The 17721-nt window shown below is 36.5% G+C and overlaps 1 protein-coding gene across 2 annotated transcripts in view; it reads left to right on the top strand.

Moving 5' to 3' along the window:
- The first annotated feature begins 425 nt into the window (after positions 1 to 425).
- LOC123547129 (uncharacterized) overlaps positions 426 to 17721 on the top strand; it is a 32771-nt gene continuing 15475 nt past the window's right edge. Inside the window, exons 1-2 of one of the 2 annotated variants that reach the window (XM_045333971.2) lie at positions 426 to 514; positions 16123 to 16327. In XM_045333971.2, the coding sequence (XP_045189906.2) occupies positions 16172 to 16327 (156 nt within the window). In that variant the 5' untranslated portion in view covers positions 426 to 514; positions 16123 to 16171. Of the gene's footprint in view, positions 566 to 16122; positions 16328 to 17721 lie in introns of both variants that reach the window. The other variant, XM_045333972.2, reaches the window with a different exon arrangement.

Raw genomic sequence — 17721 nt, 5'->3', positions numbered from 1 at the left:
TTCCTGCGTAAATGTTTACAAACAATAAAGACGTATTTGCAACCAGAAAGAATACACAGACTGTCACAGTCTTAACTATATTAACGCCATCTATAAAACAGAGAAATGTGGAAACTTCACAGGTCGCCCAACGTAAATATAAAGACTTCCTGCGTAAATGTTTACAAACAATAACGATGTTTTTGCAACCAGAAAGAATACACAGACTGTCACAGTCTTAACTTCTTAAATGTAAGTTGATATCGAAATGATATCATTCGTAATTATATTAGCCTTCCGTCCGTAAGTTTCCGGTGGTTTCCGTACAATCGGAATCGGGTATTTCCGTGGTTTGGGTCGGGCCGGGCCGGGCCGGGTTTTATTAATAACCGTGAAAGGTTACTAGACTGGATTTCGTCAATTTGTTAAATATCACTACCGTACTACTAAGTTGTTAGAAACCAGTCTAAATGCAGACGATGTGCACGTGTAAACGAGTGAAAGAAAATTAACAACAAGAAAATGAAATAAACAAGTCAGTAGCTTATCCAGATCAAAGAGCTATAAGAAAATAACAGATAGTCTAGTATGTATGTATACTGCTTGACGCCCCTTTCGGATATAGTAGCAGGTTTAATCGCTAGCAAGACATTTCGACCCCAAGACATTTCAACCCCAAGAGACAATTCGACCCCAAGATATTTCTACCCCAACTCCATGGACATTTCGACGATGTCATCAATGATATGCCTGAAAACATTTAAGAATGCCGTCATTATTATAATTAAGCTTTAATCTATAGATAATTGAGCAATTTCAAAATGTAATTACGCTTAATTACCAATTTCTTCAACAAATGGTGTTTTTGAAGTGGTTTATGACTGAATTCAAACATGGCAGTGGCTAGAAAACCTGAATTGGTTCCCTAGACTGCGAACTTATTCGTCTGGAACCGGTTCTCTAGCCAAAGTACCGTGCATAGGCTAGGGAACCGGAATTTTATTTCTGTGCATAAAACTGTCGAAATTCACTTTGTTTCTTTTGGTAAGTGTCATGTGCATGTTCTTATCTTAATAAGTTAATTAATTTTACTATTTCAGCAAGCTATGCCCTTTTATTTATTTGTGTTTACTGTGTCTCCAGAAGTGTACTCGCCGCATATACTGTCCGCCATATTGGAATGATAAAATAAACCCGAAATAAACTTGAAATTTAAACTTAAAAGGTATAAAACAATAAAAGAAAGGATTAAAACAAATTATGTAATTTTTGTTAATTAAGTCTCCCCCGCCCCTCCCCCCCCCCCTCTTCTCGGGGAGACATATTGTTTTTGCCCTGTCCATCCGTCACACTTCATTTCCGAGCAATAACTGGAGAACCATTTGACCTAGAACCTTCAAACTTCATAGGGTTGTAGGCCTGCTGGAGTAGACGACCCCTAGTGTTTTTGGGGTCACTCTGTCAAAGGTCAAGGTCACGGGCCAGAACATTGAAAACCATTTCCGATCAATAACTAGAGAACCACTTGACCCAGAATGTCGAAACTTAATAGGATGATTGGTCATGAAGAGTAGATGACCCCTATTGATTTTGGGGTCACTCCGTCAAAGGTCAAGGTCACAGGGGCCTGAACATTGAAAACCATTTCCGATCAATAACTAGAGAACCACTTGACCCAGAATGTTGAAACTTCATAGGATGATTTATCATGAAATCAGAGTAGATTACCCTTAATGTTTTTAGATCACTCCATCAAAGTTCAAGGTAACAGGGGGCTGAACATTGAAAACCATTTCAGATCAATAACTAGAGAACCACTTGACCCAGAATGTTGAAACTTCATAGGATGATTGGTCATGAAGAGTAGATGACCCCTATTGTTTTTGGGGTCACTCCGTCAAAGGTCAAGGTCACAGGGACCTGAACATTGAAAAACATTTCCGATCAATAACTAGAGAACCACTTGACCCAGAATGTTGAAACTTCATAGGATGATTGGTCATGTAGAGTAGATGATCCCTATTGTTTTTGGGGTCACTCCGTCAAAGGTCAAGGTAACAGGGGCCTGAACATTGAAAACCATTTCCGATCAATAACTTGAGTACCACTTGACCCAGAATGTTGAAACTTCATAGGATGATTGTACATGCAAAGTAGATGACCCCTATTGATTTTGGAATCAGAGGTCAAGGTCACAGGAGCCTGAACTTTGAAAACCATTTCCGGTCAGTAACTTGAGAACCACTCGACCCAGAATGTTGAAACTTCATAGGATGATTGTTCATGCAGAATAAATGACCCCTATTGTTCTTGGGGTCACTCCGTTAAAGGTCAAGGTCACAGGGGCCTGAACATTGATAACCATTTCCGATCAATAACTTCAGAACCTCTTGATCCAGAATGTTGAAACTTCATAGGATGTGGCGTGGAGACATTAAATGAAGACAAAAGTGTTGTCCGTTTTACGTTGACTGTTTACTTCATAGACCGGAAGAACAACAAGTGACGTACAGGACGTCATAACAAAACAACAAAAGAGCGCGTTACTTAAACGGGACACCAAGAATGGCGGGTCATTAAATATACAGGTTACTTAACGTGACAGGATGATTGGACATGCAGAGTAGATGACCCCTATCGATTTTGGGGTCACTGTGTTAAAGGTCAAGGTCACAGGAGCCTGAACATGGAAAACCATTTCCGGTCAGTAACTTGAGAACCACTTGACCCAGAATGTTGAAACTTCATAGGATGATTGTTCATGCAGAATAAATGACCCCTATTGTTTTTGGGGTCACTCCATTAAAGGTCAAGGTCACAGGGGCCTGAACATTGATAACCATTTCCGATCAATAACTTCAGAACCTCTTGATCCAGAATGTTGAAACTTCATAGGATGATTGAACATGCAGAGTAGATGACCCCTATCGATTTTGGGGTCACTCTGTTAAAGGTCAAGGTCACAGGAGCCTGAACATGGAAAACAATTTCCGATCAGTAACTTGAGAACCACTTGACCCAGAATGTTGAAACTTCATAGGATGATTGAACATGCAGAGTAGATGACCCCTATTGATTTTAGGGTCAGTCTATTAAAGGTCAAGGTCACAGGGGCCTGGTCATGTAAAATCATTTCTTGAAAATAACTTGAGAACCACTTGACCTAGAAAGTTGAAACTTAATAGGATGATTGGACATGCAGAGTAGATGACCCCTATTTATTTTGAGGTCACTTGATCAAAGGTCAAGATCACAGGAGCCTGAACAGTGACTTGAGAACCACTACGCCAAGAGTGTTGAAATTTAGCGGGATGACTGGACATGCCAAGTAGATGATCCCTATTGCAGCCAACCATCAGTGTCTCTTTGACTTTCGCTCCTGACCCCTATTGACTTCTTGCCTATAGGACTTTGCATTGGGGGAGACATGTGCTTTTTTACAAAAGCAATTTCTAGTTAGTATTGATTACATATCTTTGAATGTGAAATGCCGATGTGTTACAAACCAGTATTTAAAGTGATCAAAGAATCAGTATGACGTTTTAAGGGCAATAAAATTAATTTGTTCATCTATAAAACATGTAATGTTGCAAATACAAACCAATATTATTTTATATTTAAATAATTTAAACATATAGTACAAAATTTACTAGTATTTAAAAACTGCAAAGTAGTTTTCACGCATTCATTCGTACTAGTTTATATAATTCCAATATGACAGACACGGTATAAATCTGGCAAGTACACTTTTAGAGACAGTAAACGCAGATAAATGCAAGGGCATGGTAAAATTAATTAAGATAATAATATGCATGACACTTACCAAGAAACAAAGTAGATTTCGGCATCATTGTGCATAGAAATAAAATTCCGGTTCCCTAGCCTATGCACGGTATTTTGCTTAGAGAACCGGTTCCGGACGAATAAATTCGCAGTCTAGGGAACCGATTCCGGTTCTCTAGCCACTGCCTTCAAACATATATATATAAATTATTATTTCAAAAGGAAATTAAAATACTTTTGCGCATTACGTCTTGTAGCCTACATTATTGAAAATCTGGAAATTTGCGCATTCGTGAATGAATTTCCATGTCCTGAAATTCTCTAATGTACACGCGTATTTCTTTAATAAATCGTATTTTTAGGGTTTATGACAGAATTCAATCATATCTCAAATAAATAATTAATTTACAAAAGAAAAATAAAATGCGCAAAACGCTTTTATACGAGGTTGAAAATCTTTTTAGCGCACAGGAAATTTGCGCACTCGTGGATAAACACAATCGCCGTAATTTTGTTAGCTTTTAAGTTAAATAAAAACATCATATTTAATTGCACTTACCTTGTTAGACATTATTTGTCACATGTCACTTGTGTGTGCTTACAAATATACTGATTAATTGATATAATCACTAGGTGTGATAATGCAATCAAATTCTATCAGGACTAATCAGAGGCACGTGTTTGTTACGCCGCATATATTCAAACAGGGGTTTTTTTTACGACTGGGGGAAGAGGCCCCAGCCTGTCATTGGGGGAAGAAAATAGCCCGCGACGAGCAGTTTTGGGGGATTTTTTCACTCAGGGGGGAATTTACAATTACGCATAATAAACACTTTAAACTATGTTTTTATTACATATTCTTGCAACTTTTAGCAACTATACACACTGTCACTTAGCAATAGATGGACTTGCACTAATGTTAACTTATCATTGTAACAAGGTGGGTGGGGAGAGTTGAAATGCTCAAATCATTGAATATTTAAAGGTCACATGCTTTTATTCACAAAAAATGCTTTAAAATAAGAGTTGCTTTTGCAAGGGTCATCATATTATTATTAAATGCATACTTTTGTTGGCTTTTTATTTCAATTGTACTAGAAAATCTTGTAAGAAAGGATAAGAAAGTCCGAAAATCACGATCGCGAAAACGTGAGACAAATATGAAAAAACGAAAGCAAACATTAAAAATTCTTGATAAAATTTCATCTTTTCACCAGAACTATTCCATACTTATAATATCTGATTACTTAAAACATTTATATTTTATTTTGCACTAGCAAAATACCTCGGCAAAGATAATAAATTTGCGTAACGGCCGACCGGCTTATTTAATCGAATCAAGCACATAAAATAATTACTTTAAATTAACAACACATATTACATAATACAGCATAAGCTGTTACCGCTAATTAACAAGAGGTACAAACACGATTATCTGACGCTGCATTGTTTATCAATCATCTATATTACATACCGATGATAACCACGTGTCACTCCGCGCGTGGCGTGATTGACATCTGTCAGTAGCTAATTAACATACGACGCTCCGCCTACTGCCATACTTACGCTGGTGTCGACAAACAGTATGAAGTTCACTGGGATTTTGATTGACAAGGGGCAGAGCTTTCGAACTCGTTACGCATCAAAGAGTATTACCGCGAGACAAGCAGACGCCCACGGCATATTATGTGCGGGTCAGATACGAGTTTTTATCGATTTTCGCTGGTCAAAACCGGAACCTCGGGTCCACTGAACGCTCTTCTAACATTTTTCTACTATTTCAAAAGGTTTTCACACCCATTGAAAATTGTGAAAGACCGTCTGCAATTGTGAACGGGTCCGATATTCGGTCGGGAAAATCGCTGGGAGTAATCTCCATTGCTTTGTTTACGATTTTGGAGGGGGAGAATTTCGGACGTAGGGGAATTTCGACTGCGGTAGGGGAAATCCTTGGTTGTGGGGGAAATACTCGGCTGGGGGATGAGGCCGATATTCGGCCTCTGCTATAGAATAAAAAAAACCCCTGTCAAAGGACATTAATTGTGCTTTGGCAATTTAAGGCAGTAAACGTTTTTATATTCATATATTAAACATGATATAATTCTTCTAAAAACTGATTTTTCATAATATATTTTCTTCTTAAATTATCAAATTAAACATGGAAAAATAATTCAATTAGTTCCAATAATAAACATACGGCCGGTCCTTTCCGGTCAGCGAGGTTATCAGGCACTGACATGTATTTTATGTATGATTCATTTAAAAACAGAATATTTATATTGATCTATATTTATATTTTCTAAAATATGCAAAATGGATCGAGGAAATATAAAATGAAAACATACAACTATTTCTGAGGGGTCGAAATGTCTTTGGGGTCGAACTGTCCCAAGAAAATTAAATTTTGGGGTCGAAATGTCTTTGGGTCGAAACGTCCAAGATTCGTTTAATCTAATCCTTATCCTACATCCACATGATACCTGTGGCTGTACACAGAAAATAAGATAGATCTAGATCAATTTCTTTTCCCCCCACAAATTTGACAGAATCGATGGAAAATGAAAATGGAGTGATGTTGATCATTTACGTTGTTGTTATAAGGTCCATTCCAAATTTATTTCAAATAGGAGCAGTAGGCTAAACATAGACTATTACTCGTAGAACAATTAACCTTTAAAGACCCACCACAACCAAAGGGATCCGGCACATGTGTGAACTGGGTTTAATGACTTATTTTGGGTCCTAGAGCCAGTAGGGAAACTTCCCATTCAGGAAATCATTTATGGGTTTTTCCCTACTTCCTGAACGGGAAACTTGTTACTTCTTATAGTAGCAATATCACAAGTTTTAGACCAATTTCATTCAAAATATAGCCAGTGCATAAGAATATACATATATTATGATCCATATTTTTACATCTTTTTTTAATATGACATATGACAATAAAAGTTAACATGTCATATCTGGTATCAAAATCTTTGATTTTATAAGTAGATTTTAAAAATAATAATTTAATTTTTGTAACCTAAAAACAATCACAAAAAAATTATTTTTAGTTAAATTTATATTTTGGACATAGACAGTTTTACAATTTGAATCAGTTTTACAATTTGAATTGTTTGACACCTAACAAGGTGTTTGCTTAATGACTTTGCCATTAGCATCTTGAGTTAAGCTTCTTCCATCTCAACAATTAACTTACACCTTAGCAAAGTAGAAATCTTAATTACTACAAAATCAGCTTAAAATCTCTTTTACCTAGGCCTTTATAAAAATAGTGTAGTATCTTTAATAAGAACCAAACAAACTGCTTTATATGGAAAGCCGACGCGCCATGGGTTTTGTTAAATGCGAAATGCGCAATGCCACATCGGAATGCTTTATGTGAAATGGATTTTGCGTTTTGCGAAAAGCTTTATGCGAATTGCACAATGTGTTATGCTATTTGCTAAATGCAATTTGCTTTCTGCTAAATGCTTAATGCGAATTGCTTTTTGCTAAGTGCTTAATGCGAATTCCGCAATGAGTTATGCTTTTTGCTTACCTTTTTGTCGAATCTGCGGCCGTGCACCCGGAGAAATTGAGACAAAAAAAAGGCATTTTGTAGAAGTGAACCTAGCACTTTGGCTGTAATTAATTCTGGATATTATATTTGACATTTGGACATATTGTTGTGAAAGATTAGACTAAAAAGTGAACATTTTGATTCGAATCTACATTGCTGAGGCAGCTTTACTAAAGAATTGACAGCCATTTTGTGATCATGTGCCTCACAGCTGTATTGAAGAAAATTTCATGCGTTTTGCGAAATGGTTTTTGTGTTTTGCGAAATGCTTTATGCGAATTGCACAATGTGTTATGCTTTTTGCTAAATGCAAATTGCTTTTTGCTAAATGTTTAATGCTTCATGTGAAATGCTGAATGCGAAATGCAAATTGCTTCTTGCTAAATGCTTTATGCGGCATGCAAATGCGACGTGCCACCACGCGTGATTTTGTTACTATTTATAGTGATGCTTGCTAATTATGTCTCCCACCACACAGTGGTGTGGGAGACATAATTGATTTACTCCAGTCTGTGTGTCTGTGTGTCTGTGTGTCTGTCACAAAGCTTGTCCGCACTCTAAGTCGAACATTTCTCATCCGATTTTCACCAAACTTGAACAAAATGTGTTTGACCATAAGACCTCGGCCAAGTTCGATAACTAGCCAAATCGGTCTAGGCGTCTTGGAGTTATGGCCCTTGAATTACCAAAAATCGGTCTTTTTACTCTTGTCCGCACTCTAATTCGAATATTTCTCTTCCAATCTTCACCAAACTTAAACAAAATGTGTTTGACCATGAGATCTCGGCCAAGTTCGATAACTAGCCAAATCGGTCCAGGCATTTTGGAGTTACGGCCCTTGAATTATCGAAAAATTGGCCTTTTTACTCATGTCCGCACTCTTAATCAAACATTTCTCATCCGATCTTCACCAAACTTGAACAAAATGTGTTTGACCATGAGACCTCAGCCAAGTTCGATAACTAGCCAAATCGGTCCAGGCATTTTGGAGTTACGGCCCTTGAATTATCGAAAAATCAGCCTTTTTACTCTTGTCCACACTCTAAGTCGAACATTTCTCATCCGATCTTCACCAAACTTGAACAAAATATGTTTGGCCATAAGACCTTACCCAAGTTCGATAACTAGCCAGATCCGCCCGGGCACTTTTGATTTATGGCCCTTGAATTACTGATTGGATCCACTCATCCAGACCATCTAATTGGATCCACTCGTCTAAAACATTTAGAGATCGCCCTTACAGAAGCAAGCCTCTGTGGCGTACATGTGCGTATTTGCTGTGTATATGCCGCGAACACAGTAGTACGCCAGAGGAGTACATTTTACATACACCGCATGCCGCGTACTATTTCGACGAGTACACAGCATGTACGCAGGAGGTCACTAGTACACTTCAAGTACGCAGCACAGACTCTGAAAATTTAAGGAGTACACTGCATGTACGCAGGAGGGACTTGTACAAGAAAATAGTACACTGCATGCATACACTGCAGATACTTTGAAATTTGTGCAGTACACTTCATATACGCGGGAAAGACTTGTACAATTTCTTTTGGCATTTATACTTAGTGTTTTTTTTATAAGTTAAAGTCTGAAGTAAACTTCATATACGCAGGAGGGACTTGTTCATTTTCTTTTGGTGTTTATACTTTGAATTTTTTTAGGTAAAAGTCTGAAGTACACTTCATGCAGGAAGGATTTGTACATTTTTTTTTTTTTTTGGAAGCAAGAACTTGATTTCCGAGTAACTTTTATCTTAATAGCATAGAATAGTTCAGATTACCGGTATTCTGAACAATGAAAATTTGCCAAACTATTTGCAATGTTCATTTGTGAAGCTTACATCTTAGTGATTTCTGAGCTGCACCATGCATGCAGTGTAAAAATATATTCTTTTTCATTTTGAATTAATCCTGGAGCTTTCTAACTTGGATAATTGAAAAGCCTTATTTGAACTTCGTTGCATTACATTTTGTAATACATGAAATAATTACCAAGATAATGCCTCAACTGCGCCCGAATGAGAAGAATTAATAGCTCTCTCTGTTATTTGAATACTCTTAAGCAAAACACCATTCTGTCATGTTTTATAAAGGCTTTAATGCTCATTATGTTGACTCATTAAGGCCTCACCAAATTAAAAAGTTGTTCATCGGATTTGCTGCTCGTATATTTTCAGAACGTTTTTGGCTAATTGCGCTCGCCCCATTGGAAAAAATCAATCCACAATTTTTTGGTGCGCTACTTTTTACGGACGTAAAAGTGTATAAATGCTTATATAATTCCAGTCCTAGATTGTTCTCAGATGGATTTTAATCAAAATAAATACATACTACGCACACATCGTCTATAATAAATCATAACACTTATATTTAGTTGCATTAAAGTTGTTTCCCCTTGATGCAGTTATGCCATTTTCTTCAAAGGTTTACCAAATTACATGCTACAAAATTTGATTTATTTCATTGAAAAGTGGATGGAGAAAAGCATACTAATTTATTTGATAACATCAATCTACATTATTTTGGTAAGGGTAAATACTTGTTGATGCATGTCACTTATCTTTTTTCTGTTTTTTTCTGTCCAAATGATCAGCATTTGCATACGAAAGTTGGTGGGGTAAGGAATTTACATTATCACAGCAGTTTCGCCACAAGAGTACACAGCATGTATGCAGCAGGAGTACACAGCATGTACGCCGCAGGACTCGGGCCAGGAGTACACAGCATGTACGCCGCAGGAGTACACAGCATGTACGCTGCAGGGGTAGTACACCGCAGGCTCATTTGCATGTGAAAAGTGTATGTGCCGCGTACATGCTGCGTACTATTTCCCGCATACTAAATTCCTCCAGCGTACATCCTGTGTACTATGTAGTCCACAGCATGTTACGCAGCAAGTAGTACGCGGCAGAGCTCATTTGCATGTCAAAAGTGTACTACAAACGTACTATCGGTGTATGTGCGGTGTATATCCTGCGTACTATTGATTTCAGTACACATCATGTACGCATCATATACGCTGTATGTACACAGCAAGAGTACGCAGCAGGCCTTTTTCTTCTGTAAGGGGAAACTAACATTTTTCATAGGGGCAGTTGTGGGAGACATGCGCTTTTCTCAAAAGCATCTCTAGTTATAGTATCATAGAGGTTTAAGTTTCGACCAATCAGATATAGCAATTGTCGGTACTGCCGTACATGGGGATTTCCGTAAATTTCCGCGCCAAACTGTCATGGAAGCCGCATGTAAGACGTGTGGTGCGTCCCTAAGTAAATTTCCTGCAGCTCACTTTTGTGTGGACAAAACCTGTATTCCATTTCGCAAGTGAAATTGCATCTCAGACAGGTTTTCTTTCTCATCACTTTTGCCCCACAATGGTAGTTACAGAGATATTTGACTTTATTAAAACTTTAACCAAAAATTCAAAGCTAAAAAGGGGCATTATTCTGTCAAATTTCAGATCAGACTTATGAAGATTGTTTCTCCTGGTGTAGCCTTTGATAGTAAATAACTTTTTAAAGTTTAAAGTCAAAAACGTTGATAGTACTACAGATATTTTTGACTTTTATATAAAAAACTTTAACAAAGATATATAAGTTAAAAAGGAGCATAACTCTGACAAAAGTCAAATCAGAGTTATGTGGATTGGTGTAGAAACTATTGATTCAGTCAATAGCTTTGCTAGTAACAGAGATATTTGACTTTATCAAAAACTTTAATGAACGGTGACGCCATCGCCAGCTCTTTTTTTCTTGGAAAAGTTGAGCTAAAAATTGGAACCTATATTGTAAAACATTTATCATAAAGGAAACTGGAACCATAAGATGCATCTACCTGAGACTGTAAATCTGTTCAATTGCAGCACATGCTCTTACAGTATTTTAGGTTTTCACTGTTTCAGATGTGATACCTTCAAGAAAAGATGTTACTATGAGAGGCGTTCAATATGTGTACATGTTACTCCGTATGTAGTTCCGTAACCGCTGGTTGTTTTTAGATGCGATTTTCGGCACATTATAGAGCAATTTATTGGGAACACAGTGCCTTATTAATCCCCCGCCGTGGCGGAGGGATTATAGGAATGGTCTCCGTCCGTCCTTCCGTCCGTAACAAAATCGTGTCCAGTCCATATCTCCTAAACCCCTTGAAGGATTTTCATGAAACTTGGGTCAAATGATCACCTCATCAAGACGATGTGCAGAACCCATGAGTCAGCCTTGTCTGTTCAAGGTCAAGGTCACAACTCAAGGTCAAAGGTTTGAGCCTGCCATTTTGTGTCCGCTCTATATCTCCTAAACCCCTTGAAGGAATTTAATAAAAGTTGGGTCAAATGATCACCTCATCAAGACGATGTGCAGAACCCATGAGTCAGCCATGCCGGCTCAAGGTCAAGGTCACAACTCAAGGTTAAAGGTTTGAGCCTGCCATTTTGTGTCCGCTCTATATCTCCTAAACCCCTTGAAGGAATTTTATAAAACTTGGGTCAAATGATCACCTCATCAAGACGATGTGCAGAACCCATGAGTCAGCCATGCTGGCTCAAGGTCAAGGTCACAACTCAAGGTTAAAGGTTTGAGCCTACCATTTTGTGTCTGCTCTATATCTCCTAAACCCCTTGAAGGATTTTCATCAGACTTGGGTCAAACGATCACCTCATCAAGACGATGTGCAGAACTTATGAGTCAGCCATGTCGGCTCAAGTCAAGGTCACAACTGAAGGTCAAAGGTTTGAGCCTTCAATTTCGTGTCCGCTATATATCTCCTAAACCCCTTGAAGGAATTTTATAAAACTTGGGTCAAATGATTACCTCATCAGAACGATTTGCAGAAATTATGAGTCAACCATGCCAGCTCAAGGTCAAGGTCACAACTAAAGGTCGAAGGTTTGAGCCTTCCATTTGGTGTCCACTCTGTATCTCCTTAACCCCTTGAAGGATTTTCATCAAACTTGGGTCAAATGATCACCTCATCAAGAACTCATGAGTCAGCCATGTCAACTCAAGGTCAAGGTCACAACTGAAGGTCAAAGGTTTCAGCTCTGTATCTTCTAAACCCCTTGAAGAATTTTCATGAAACTTTGGTCAAATGATCACCTCATCAAGACGTTGTGCAGAATTCATGAGTCAGCCATGTCAGTTCAAGGTCAAGGTCACAGCTTAAATCAAAGGTTTTACCCTTTCACTATCCATAGCAGTGGCGGGGGATTTAGCTGTCTTTCAGACTGCCTTGTCAATTATAAAAATCGGCTTGTTCAAAGTAAAAATATAATCATTTTAGTGAGGTGTACTCGGGTATACTGGAACATACTGATTATAATTTAGGTTTGTCCTGGGCATCCAGAGTCTCAGAAAAATAGAAAAACTTGTAAAATCACAAAATTCTATCATTTTTCTACGAGGTACAACAATTTGTGATGAGTTTGCATTTGTTTTAAGGGGACGCATACTTTGAAATTAGAAAAAAGTGGGTGGGGTATTATAAAATTTACCTGGAAAAAAGTTCAAGGTTTTGGTAAATGAAATGAATACTGTTTCAACTGTTATAAGTACACAAAGGATTGCTCACTAAAATAAAAATGAGAAAAACTGAAACAAGAAAGTTATTGTTGAATTACATAAGACTTCTTGTGTACATTCAAAGTCAACAATTAAGACTTTTTGGTGCGAAAATAATAGTGCTTCGCTTTGTCCAAACATTTATCAATGTCCTACAGATTCTAATTTAAAGAAAAAATGTGAAATAAGTTCACTGTCTTGCTTTTCATTTGGCATATGTGAGCTAAAACACAATATTTAGTTTGTTTACAAAGTAGTGCATAAGAAAAGATACGGTGGTCAAGGAATGCCACATTCCAAAACTAAAAGAGTATATTATTATATTCCCCTTAATACATTAAACATTTATCGTTACAGAAGTCTAGTGGCTTACAATAAAGGCTTAGAAATGTTGCCATTATTAATTTTTAACTTGGTATTCATGAACTACAATGCACTTAAATATCAAAACACATTCAACAAACTTTTGAAAATGTATCTTCTTAAAAATCCCTAAAAAAGGTATGACATTTGGTTGAGAGGTCCAATCAATGTGTATATGTGCAAAAGCAACATTCTAATCTTGTTCACAAAAGTTACTAATACACAGCAGGAATGTCAATGATCAAAACTGGACGAATATACAGTTATCCTCACTTTAATGTAATTTATAATTTGTCTTTGAATTCTCCACCATACTTTTCATAACTCTGTTTGCACGAGTTGCACGAGAATGCTGTCATTCACGTAAAAAAAACGGGGTCAAATAAGTTGTAAATACAATATCACCTAAAAGTAATTAATGGATTATGCAGTTCAAGACAAACTTTATCTCATAACGTAACGAACATGTATAATGTTGTAACAACAACTTTACTTACACTGATTTAAAGTAGCAGTCGGTTTATAAGTGACGTTATTGATTCATTTTGTGTTTTGTTATTGTTGTCAAAAAGTATAACGGAAGTGCCTCACAACTGAAGCGGAAACCAGTTTGATGCGCAAAGTAGTCCACTGTAAGTAATATTTTTTGACAAATGTCCACAGAAATTAATAATTTTCTAATATTAAAGACGAATATCTGAATAGGATTCATTATTTGATAAGAAATTATAATCATCGACATGTTTTTTTAAAAATCGTACACGTGCTGACACCGTAGTTGTCTCCCGTTGTTTATTAGAGTTACCTTTCGTCCGGCGCAGTAATACATTTGCAGTGAATCGCCGAGAAGTCGTGGGAAAATTAAAAACCATGTAAACAAACTAAAATTAACCACCTTTTCAAGATGAATTTCAAGTGATCGACATTATGCATTTAACCAGCCTGACCTGTGTAGCATCTTAGATATATCTGTTCTAAGGTATTCATTGTGTAGAATGTAATGTTATGCCCTTGCAATGCTAATCCCACTCTGATTTTTTTGTTTACATTTTTTATCAATGAGAAATATGGCGTCCATCTCGAGATGAACTGACGTGGCGTTAAATTTTTACATGTTTAAGCAAACCTGGTGTGTTAGAAAGAAAATCTCATCCCTTCAACATTATTTGGAACACTGTTTCTGTGAAAAACCTGTTTTTTCCTTATACAAAAGCGTAATATTTTGTGTTGAATGTACTTTCACAAAGACCTCTGTTTTCCTATTACATTCATAGTACCACATCCTTATCCACAAAATACTGAATATTACAGGTGTCCATCAGTATTATATCAGTTTAGGAATATGTTTTTTTATTTTCCCACCATTGATTTCTTGAATATGCACCCCTTCCGCATTGCTGTATGAACTGTGAATGTAGCAATATGCGTCCCCTTAAACTATTCATTGCATTTTTAATTTTACAAAACAACTAAAAAATCTAAACTCAAGGTTGATTCCATCTGGAATGGGTATTAAGAGCGATTAATCAAAGTTGTAAGAACTAGTTTCGCAATCAAGAATTAAGATACTAGTATCAACTTAAAATTCAAGAATTTTTTAAATGATTAATTATTATTGCGCCTGACAAAATTGCAGAGGGTTATTGTACTCACCTTACCATTTTTCGAGTAAAAATGTACACACTCAATTTAAAACTGTTATAAACTTTTTCATTTTAGTTTTCATATGTTTTTGTGAAGATCATGATTTGTTTTATCTGTTTAAACTGAAAATTGAACTATAGTTCTAGTTGTTGAATAGTATAGAATCAAGGAATTGCATATTACAATCTCAATATTTTGGACATAAAGTTGTCCAGTATACCAGAGTACACCTCACTCAAATAATTATATTTTTACTCAGAATGTACCAATTTTTATAATTTATATAGCATTGTGTTGCCAATAAATTGCTCTATAATGTGCCGAAAACCGCATCCAAAAATGATAAGCGGTTACGGAACTACATACAGAGTAACATTACATATTGAACGCCCCTCGTACTTTGTTTCTTTTATGTTATATTTATCTAAGTCCAAGTTAATCAAGGATTCTTTGTCTCTATAAATAGCTGATACAGCATTACAATCTCTTTAATATGTCTTCCTTTTTTTGCATACCCAAGTGCAAAGGCAACAGATGCTCTTTCAGACCGTGTTCAACTTAACAAAGAAGTAAACAAAAATATGAAAATTATATAATCAAAGACAATATATACTTTGAAACCAAACCATGAACTTATAGGGACTTGTCACTGCTATCTTTCTATGTCATTATAAGTAAACCCATCTTATATTTTATCATTTTGTTTTGTAATACTGTTAAGTCTGTTAATTTACAATTTGTGTAATAAGTTACCTTGTGACTATGACAGTATCTGTCAATTGTTTCCCTGTCAGTTTGCCTTAAAGCTTCGTTCGAATTTCAAAAGTTTGTTGAAAAAATTTCATTTTGAAAAATACATTTGGTATCATTTTGATTTTTATTGTAAAATATTCATGTGATTTTGTTCACGAAGGATACCTGATGCTTTTCCAGATTGGTTGTATACTTCACATGATTGTTCACCAAATTTGGTCAAAAGCAAGGTTATATGGTCAAGGTTCTCTTCAGTCACATAATTGCCTTAAACACATTTGGGCCTTTTTTTGAAAACATGAGGTCTGGGCCTTTTGTTTTCGAAAAAGTTAAGTTTTAAATTACGTAATGTTCCTGGAGTTCTAAGGCAGGCATCGTAAATTGGCCATTATAAAGTCATAGTAATCTTTGATAAATATTTTCTACTTTGCACACACAGATCACAGACACAATAATTGTATATACATTGTAATTTCAGATTTGTCTGGTACATTGTGTAATTACAAGTAAGAGTCTGTAAGCACATTATGGAGGTGAAGAATGTGAGTTGTTGTGACACAGCGGCATTGGTGGCACTCGTCAACATGCTGAAGGTGAACCTCGGTTCCACTCCTGAGGTTTACAATACACTGCTGGCAGTACTGTGTGACTTTGATCCTTATAAACATGGAAATAGAGAAAGGGTAAAGTGTTATAAAAATCTAAAAAGTACACCCTTAAATAACAAGATTCATTAATAATAGAATGTAGAGGGTGGAAGATGCACTTTAATAATGCTACTACAAATGTAACTGAGGCTTCTGACAACTATATCAGGAGATCAAATTTCAGCCTTGGTGCAATTGGAACTTGTGACTGCTGTATCAAGAATCTGATGCTATACCTTGCTTTTATAACACTGAAGTCAACTTGAGGATAAATTTAAGATTATTAATTTCACACAAGAGAGTGTATATATATATATATACAATAAAAGGAGTTGTTATTATGACCCCTTCAAGAACGCTTGGGCCTTGGATAATGAAAGTTGATAGGGTGGTTGTTCATACCAGCAGATGACCCCTATCGATTTTGAGATCAGTAGGTTAAAGGCCAAGGTCACAGTGACCCAGAACAGTTTAACTGTTTCTGGATGATATCTCACTTGAACCTAGGATTATGAAAGTTGATAGGGTGGTTGATTATGACCAGCAGATGACCCCTATTGATTTTGAGATTAGTTGGTCAAATTCACTCAAGGTCACAGTGACCCAGAAGATTTGGTTTAAACATATTTTATTTTGCAATATTTTTACAACATGATTACAAATATACAATAAAGGATTGGACAGGAAGCTTTATAAGCTTAAGATTGTCCTCTCCCAGAACATTTAAACGGTTTCCGGATGATAACTAAAGAATGCTTGGGCCTAGGATCATGAAAGTTGATAGGGAGGTTGGTCATGACCAGTAGATGACCGCTATTGATTTTGAGGTCAGTAGGCTAAAGGTCAAGGACACAGTGACCTGGTACATTAAAACCGTTTCCAGATGATAACTTGAGAATGCTTGGACCTAGGATCACAAAACTTAATAGGGAGGTTTGTCATGACCAGCTATTGATTTATAGGTCAGTAGGTCAGAGGTCAAGGTCAAAGTGGCCGGGAATAGTTAAAATGTTTCCGGACAGTAAATTGAGAATGCTTTGGCCTAGGATCACAAAACTTAATAGGGAGGTTTATCATGACCAGCAGATGTCCTCTATTGATTTTTGAGGTCAGTAGGTCAAAGGTCAAGGTCACTTTGACCAAGAAAAGTACATTTTTTGTGCACAGTGACAAAATAATTTCTGTTCCTTGTGCAATTACAGAATGCTTCAAGGGGGGCATTTCTGGTTCTACAAGCTCTTGTAATAAAATTCTTGAAGCGATATAAAGAGCATTGTTGATTTGAGCTAATAATTTAAGCTGTTAAAGTAACTGAGTTTTTTTACAGTTTCAGGTATACAATAAACCATTTCTTCAAAATGTTTTGTGAAAAAGGTTTGCTTTTAAGGAAATTTATAAGAAACTGTCATCTGTATAGTTATTGAATGCTG

This window comes from Mercenaria mercenaria, chromosome 8 (genome assembly GCF_021730395.1).
Source record: "Mercenaria mercenaria strain notata chromosome 8, MADL_Memer_1, whole genome shotgun sequence".
Taxonomy (NCBI): Eukaryota; Metazoa; Mollusca; class Bivalvia; order Venerida; family Veneridae; genus Mercenaria; species Mercenaria mercenaria.
Note: the sequence above shows the minus strand (reverse complement) of the source record. Positions and strands in the feature narration are given on the sequence as shown.